Source organism: Cyprinodon variegatus, unplaced genomic scaffold (genome assembly GCF_000732505.1).
Source record: "Cyprinodon variegatus isolate N-32 unplaced genomic scaffold, C_variegatus-1.0 Scaffold525, whole genome shotgun sequence".
Taxonomy (NCBI): domain Eukaryota; kingdom Metazoa; phylum Chordata; class Actinopteri; order Cyprinodontiformes; family Cyprinodontidae; genus Cyprinodon; species Cyprinodon variegatus.
The window spans coordinates 163,283-171,144 of record NW_015150978.1 but is presented as its reverse complement, the minus strand read 5'-3'; the positions used below and the strand labels follow the sequence as shown (position 1 = coordinate 171,144).

General features: G+C 36.1%; 1 protein-coding gene across 1 annotated transcript in view; it reads left to right on the top strand.

Moving 5' to 3' along the window:
* The first annotated feature begins 2,674 nt into the window (after positions 1–2,674).
* Positions 2,675–7,862, top strand: part of LOC107095132 (sodium-dependent neutral amino acid transporter B(0)AT2-like) — a 20,669-nt gene continuing 15,481 nt past the window's right edge. The window contains exon 1 of the mRNA XM_015391111.1: positions 2,675–2,894. Coding sequence (XP_015246597.1) covers positions 2,892–2,894 — 3 coding nt within the window. The 5' untranslated portion in view covers positions 2,675–2,891. The remainder of the gene's footprint in view (positions 2,895–7,862) is intronic.

Below are 7,862 nucleotides of genomic sequence, written 5' to 3'. Positions count from 1 at the left end.
CAGAAAAACATACAACAGGAGGGGATCCTCGGCGCCCTCTGGAGGGCAAGCCTCTGGATCCCAACACATTCAAGTTAATGCAATATAAAGAAAAAAACTATAAACAATAGTATCAGTATTACCATGATTATTAATGACTTTACTCATTAATAAAATGAAGAATATATAAAATAGCATTAAAGTTACTGATAATGAAATCATATAAATAGGAAATTATAAGAGATTTTTCTTCAAAAGCTGTTATAGGTTGTTGTAAGGCAATGAGTAAAACAACTCAGTATCTTTTTTCCATATCTAGAATACTGTATTCAGATAAGTATATGTGAGTAATTAGACATCCTGACATAGAGTTATGTCATCAACATATATATGAAAAATAATTCATTGCCTCATATTGACACCACTAAATATAAAGGTTTAAAAAAAAACAGGACCTAAAATTTAGCCTTTGTTACTCCTTAGTTTAAATCATAGCACACTAAAAAACATTTTTTTTTATTGACAAAAATATTTCTGCTGTTAAGAAATATGGGTTGAATATCTTTGGAAAAGATCCCAAAATTTCAACAGTTTTGAAAGCTGCATTAATGTCCATTAATCTGAGGTCCTTTAAACACCTTATTGGTGCTGTTTCTGAGCAATGGCTAGATCTAACATTTAGATTTTTTATGGAATGGAAAAGGTTAAGAGAGAATTTAGGTAAATAGAACTAAACTTCTTTATAATCTTACATGAATGAGGCAGGTTTGAAACTGGTCTTAAATTATGAAGCCCAAAGACGTTAAGGTTACTCATCTCTAGATATTGCTTTATTACAGCAGCATTAAAAGCAGTAACAAAAAATGCATATCGGATGTGACTAGTTTACAAGCTTAAGAGCAACAGTTTGATAAGAGTTGAAAACAATATTTAAAAACCTAATGCTTCTGGGTTTAAATCACTATTATAATTGAGAAATAGCTCAACTTTGAATTTCAGCATCAATCAGAATAAAACAGGCCATTCCTCAGTATCCAGGTATGACCCTGATGTAATAATAATTTTATATAGGAGCTGAGATAAACTGTATAATTATTTTATTTAATCTAAACCCTGATGTTATTCACTGTAGAAGACTATTTAAGGTCATTTACCTCAGTTTTAAGACTAAAGTCTGTTGACTGAGCACTTGGCTAAAATGAACTTCTCTGGAAAACTGTTAATGATACAATATACAGGTATTTATCTGGTCTTATGATAACAACACAAAATTATAACAATTTGAGAACTTTTGCATTTTTTTTTGTGTGTGTGTGTGTGTGTGTGTGTGTGTGTCCAGAAGGCTGTTACAGTTTGATGCCATTTCAGTTGTCATCACAGTACTTACCTTTATAATCCCCATTAGTTATAGTCCCTTTTATGTGAAGATGCCATTTGATTCGGATGTTCAAATCCAACTTCAGTGTTTTTCCATTTTTTTTTATTGTATGGATTCAAACGCTAAACAAGCACAGTCAAAGGGAGATGCTGCCCATTACTTTGTTGATGACTGCAAATTGATGGGATTTAAATTAATGAGATATTTCAGTTTATATCTTGGTATATGGAACATGTAGATTTTTTTATTTTTTATTTTATTGCACAACCCAAGTTTTGTTTTGTCCTTTAGTTTTTTAGGCACAAGTGGCCTTCATTTTTGTTATTTCATTACAGTAGGCAGACATGAAGGGGATTGAAGAGAGGGGGAAAACATGCAGCAAATGTCAAAAACCAGTGAATTCTTTATAATAATCGGAGGAAGAATCGCCAGTTAAATATGAAATAAATCGAGAAATGTAAACAGAAGTAAGACGCAGACATTAAATGCAATGGTAAAATATTAGAGGGACTTTCTCACTTCTAATAAGGGGGTTAATATATTTAACTCGGATATATATATTCATCCATTTTTGACACGCTTTATCCCGAATGGGGTTGCAAGGGGTGCTGGTGCCTATCTCCAGCCGTCTACGGGTGAGAGGCAAGGTACACCCTGGACAGGTTGCCAGTCCATTGCAGGGCAACTCCATATATATATATATATATATATATATATATATATATATATATCCATCCATCCATCCATCCATTTTCGAACACACTTACTCCCAAGTGGGGTCGAGGGGTAATGGTGCCTATCTCCAGCAGTCAATGAGCGAGAGACGGGGTACACCCTGGACAGGTTGCCAGTCCATTGCAGGGCAACACAGAGAGAAACAACCATTCATGCACACACTCACACCTAAGGAGAATTTTAGAGAAGCCAATTAACCTAACAGTCATGTTTTTGGAAGTTTTGGAGGCAGCCGGAGTACCCGGCGAGAATCCACGCATGCTCAGGGAGAACATGCAAACTCCATGCAGATAGACCCCTGGCCTGGAATCGAACCCAGAACCTTCATGCTGCAAATATACACATATATACACATATACACACACATATATATATCTATATATATATTATACATTGTTGGGAAATATATTAGTGGTCAAACTACTCAATATTAGGAATCACTAAACATGCATGCAACAGTCGTGTATTTTATTTGATTGCGATAGAAAGATGTAATACCGCCCCCTCCCCTTGCAGTAGTGGCCCCCAGCCCTGCCCCCTCTGCCTCCTCATTGGCTCAGCTGTTGGAGCAACTCCTGCGCTTCTTCTTACAGCTGAGCCGATAGTCTTGTTGCAGCTCACAAAAGTTCCCTCAATTTCTCCACAAAGACTAAAGATAAGTCCTGTCATATGTGTTCCTCTGTTAAAGACTGAAAAGAATAAGAAGAAGGAGGAGGCCGTGTGAGGAGAAGAGCAGAGCAGTCAACAGTAGCAGCAGGACTCCTGGAAACTCTACTCCTCTGGGGGACCCTGCTCTCACATGGTATGTCCACAACACACCGTTGTTTTGCCCTCTCTCCATAAGAACGCTGCTTCACAGTCCTAAATCCTCCTCACATCTTTCTAAACTCTCTTTTCTCACAGCACAATTATTATTCCTTATTTAATTTCTTGTTTATTTACTTTTTTAATTCAGATCTGTAAGTCTGTGGTTGTCTTTTCTCCAGTTGTTTTGAGCATTTTATGCAAACAGCAATCCCTCTGCTGAAAATGTGCTGCAGCATGTTAAAAAAAGCAGCTGTCTGCAGCTGCAGCCAAGTCAAATACAGGAAATCAAGCTCAGGCTTCATGTTAAAGCCCTCTTTTTTACAACTTACTGAGCAGCTTAAACACATTTCTACCAATAAACTGCACTGTCTGCTCAGGGGTTCTCTGCTACAGCTGATGCATGTGACCAAATAACTACTAACTTCCTACACTTTGATTTTAAATGTTAGGAACTGAAATTTGGGCTGAAATCTGCACAGAAACTTAATATTTCACATTTTGAATCAGACCTGCGCCCCACTTCACTTTTAGATTTGGAAAATAAGAATGAATGATAACCGTTTAATTTTATTTATGTGCAGTAGGTGAGGGTATTTTTCCATGAGCAGCACTCTAAACTAGGTGGGAAGCATATTGTGAAATTGCACTTGTGATTGACAGCTGCATTGGTAAGTCTTCAGGGACTGAGGGTCTTATGTGTACACATTATTCATATACAGTCTGATTTATATCATTCTTTTGATTTAATACGAAAATTGCCTTTTTTGGGTAAAGAGTAAACCAAAGATTGCGTAATTTTAACTTCTCCATTATTATATAATGTTTACATGCTAGATTTTACTCCTCACTTATAGAATAGATAAATCAGTAACTGATATCAGCATTGGACAGGATTTTGTGTGCTGTAATGATTTTATGTTCAAGAAAAAACAATAAATTCTTTATTTGTTTAATTTTTGTTGACATTTTAGATTTGTCAGTTGATCTCATGGCGCCTGACTTAAGTAGGCTTACTGCATAAACTCTGGTGATTAAGGTGATGTTCTTATAAGCAGGACTGTAAAAGTTTGCTTTTAGTGAACTGTGGAAAGACATTTCCTCACTTTCCAAGTCAGGTAGTTGTTCTAATACCCATTGTTGTTCACTATTGTTCCCTGTTTAAGTTCACTTGATCAAGACTTTTCTAACATTGCAAATTACAAAATAAGTAATATAATTTGTATTGCCTTGGTCAATACTTCAAGCTGTTTTTTTCGGTATCGTATAGAAATGAAAAATTTGCATCAAAACATCCCTAACAAAATCTAAGGAACACAAAAATTTGATTTGAACATTTCATGGAGCACAATTCAGAGAGCAGCCATTTATCTTATGATGGAATCAGTACATCACTGCAGCTAACCTCAAAAAGACGCAGATGTCCTCCTAAATTATCAAGAGCAAGATATTTGAAGGAGTTGTGGAGATTCACAACTGAGGTTGCAAAATATGTTGACAGGACTGTTATTAGTGGTTCTCTGTACATCTTTCTAAATAGGAAGGACAAAAAAAAGCATAACTGAGAGAGAGCTGTTTAGATAATCCTGTTTGGAGTTTTATTTCAACCTTGTAAAAACGACATCACATGATATCAGCAGGGACAGAAAAATGGACATTATTGATGAGAAAAATGATTTGAGAGTTATACAGGGAAAAAATCTTCTTCTAAGCTGCGAAAGATGTGAAGCCGTGTCAGAACTTCATCTTCTAGCAACCCTAGATGTACAGTCAGACCTATAGCATAGTTTTGATCAAAGCATACAGTATATATATATATCTATATATATCTATATATATATAGATATATATATATAGATATATATATATGCTGGACAATATACTCTACATTTATGTTTTTTGCTCAGTAAAAACAAAATCAACAAAGACCAACACATAAGTGTAGAACATGCATTCAACTTTATTGCAAATTCCACCTTTTTCCAGATACAGAGCTCTGATGTTATTCAACTTTTAGATGCATAATTAATTCAAAATAAACAGGCCATTAGCAGGACTCTATTGAAACTAACTGCATACTGAAGAGGTAATTTAATTCATGTGAGTAGAAATGGAGATGCATCTAGGAGGTGCAGGACACCAGACCTTGTGGACTGGAATGGGAGACCCCTGGTCTAGACCCACTTTCAAAAAGAAATCTTCAAGGTTTATGTTAGAAGATGCTGTTTACTCAGTCTGACTAAACATGAGCTATTCTACATTCAGCATAAATATCAGTCTCTAGATTTCTAAAATCTTTTGAGACTGGTCTCCCAAAAGACAAGCTGGTAACAGAAATAGAAAAACATGAACCATTTTCCTTTGGCTCTACAAGGACCTTCTCCAAAACCTATTGGTTCAGTTCCAACAGCCTTCGTAACAGAGTCAGCCTGCAGGGGACTGTTGCTATCTGTGCTAAAGTTATTGGATTTCCCATTAGGACTCCACATGTCAGCTATGAACACTCAACATACAGGTTTGCAAACTTCATCATACAAGACTCTTCATCATTTTAGCGGCTTCCATTGGGGTTGTCGGCTTCAAAGCTTTCAAGACACTGAGATCTCTCAGTGCCCAGGGTTTTCCAGCTCTTAAACAAATAGCATCGCTCCTTATTATTCGTATATAGAGATGCATACACATTTCCACTAGATGTTTGCTAAAAAATGACTTCCTTCATTGCCTATTTCAGCCTGGTTATTACATATTGCACTTTCCAATTATTTATGTATTTTACTCTGTATTTACTTTATTTATACTTTATGTGTCTCTTTCGATTCCTCTTCTTGGGAGCTAATAAAGATGTTTTAATTTTTTTAATAGCCCTCAAGTTCGGTTCTACACATTATCAATCTGGAACTGCTCCCATCGAATCTGTTCCAAAAACAAGGAAGGCTGTTCAGCAGAACCTTTCGAGCTGATTGGACATAAGCAACACCTAATGCTCACCTACTAAAGCTTGTTTTGTGCCAATCACAATAACGAATTAAACATCAGGAGAGACAATGAAAATCACAACAAACTATGCTTTTACGCTCTTGCTGATCCCCTTTCAAAGATAAGATCCTGGATTCTAAAATCCTCTGTGCTGCCATCTTTATTTTGGTTTGCTTTAGGCTTGGCAGCTCCTGTTTTTATCCCAGCTGTATGTTCCATCTTGAATCGTAATACTGCAACGTGACTGGTCGACGTGCTTTGGGTTGGCCTCGAGCATTTTAAACTGGAGATAGATTAGCATGTGTTGGTGAATGCACAAATACCACAAGAATTCAACCTGTGGGAAAAGTCGTATGTGTTTATCTGTCACATAAAATCCTCCCAAGATTACATTGAGGTTTGACATGTTTAACATGGTGAAACATGTACAAGTTCAAGACTTAGAAAGTCTTTGGACGGGTATGTAAACTGGTTTATAGGCTTATAGAAGACTTGGATATATCCATGCTGCGGGCTACTTTCCCCATAAAAACAAAACAGATCTGGCATATCTTGATCTTATATAAACCTCAAGGAGACACAAGCTCTGAATCAGATGTTTTCAACTTAAAGTACATGTGTATATATGTTCCCCAGGGAGACTTTGTTCTCTGTAATGTGTATGTTTGCTGTGTAAATTGAGAGTAGCATGGGGCATGGGGACAGAGCTCTACTGTACATAAACATCCTCTTCTTGTCATGATGTCCTGCTGCTTTTCATAATAATCCTGAAAACACCAGCTTTTACAACTTTTGCTCCACGTTGGATTAGCTTGGGGTTGGCTGTTCCACCTACACCCTCAGAACGCTCCTGGTTGACCAGAAACATAAATACACCAGCACTCTGTCAAAGGCTGTGCCATTCTGAGGGGGTGTGACCAGTGTGCTTTGGGAAGCAGACTCTTGGGGGAAAAAGTGTAATTTTGGGTTAGCTTAGTATAAAAAGAACAATAATATATACTGTAGTTGTTTTTGGGGGGGTTTCTATTTGCATTTCTGTCTAGGTCTGTGAGTTTAGAATTGCACTTTTTGACTCTTCAGTTTTGAAACCAAAGAGTGCATTTGAAAAGGTTACATGGGGGGGAAAGGTAGAAACCTTTATAAAATAGATGACACAGACATAACCTACTAAAGTAATAAAAAAAAATGAAAATAATTTTTAAGTATTAAAACATGTTTGTTAGTTCCAATTAAACATCTTATCTTTAATTAAACATCTTATCTTTAATACTGACAGATGATTTTTGCCTATAAAGACAAGAATCATCTGTCAGTATAATAAATGTGCTGTATTTATTCTATATACATATGTGTATATAGAAAAAATACATATGAAATCAGGTGTTTCCTGTAATTGTGGGGGGAGTTGTGTGCAGGCATCCCCAACCTCGATCCTCGAGGCCCCCTGTCCTGCAGGTTTTAGAGGTTTCCTTGCTCCAACACAGCTGTTTTTAATTGAAAGCTGATTAACAGGCTTTTGGTCTACTGCAATCATTATAATCAGCTGTGCTAAAGCAGGAAAACCTCTAAACTCAGACAGTCTGCCACTCTGGGTTTCTGAGCAAGACCCTTAACCCCCAAGATGGCAGCCCACTGCTCCCCAAAGGGGTGGGTTAAATGCAGAGGTAAATTTCTCCAATGTGAGATCAATAAAGTAGAATTATTATTTTTTTTTAATTAAATTTCAGGAAATGTTCAGTCAGACTTCTGCATCTAATGATAGGTATGTTGGTCAGCTGTTCTTCAGCAACGTTCTTTGATTTTTTTAAAATACAAAAATTTGAAATCATATCTTATTTCACTAATTATCATTTAGTAAATATTTATTACAATTTTTCAGTTTTGTGCTGTTTGTTTAATGTGAATTTATAATTTTCTTTGATGAGAGGGTATGTAAACTTTCAAATTAAAATTGTGTAATTATGTTTTAAAACAAGTGTATTGACCCTCA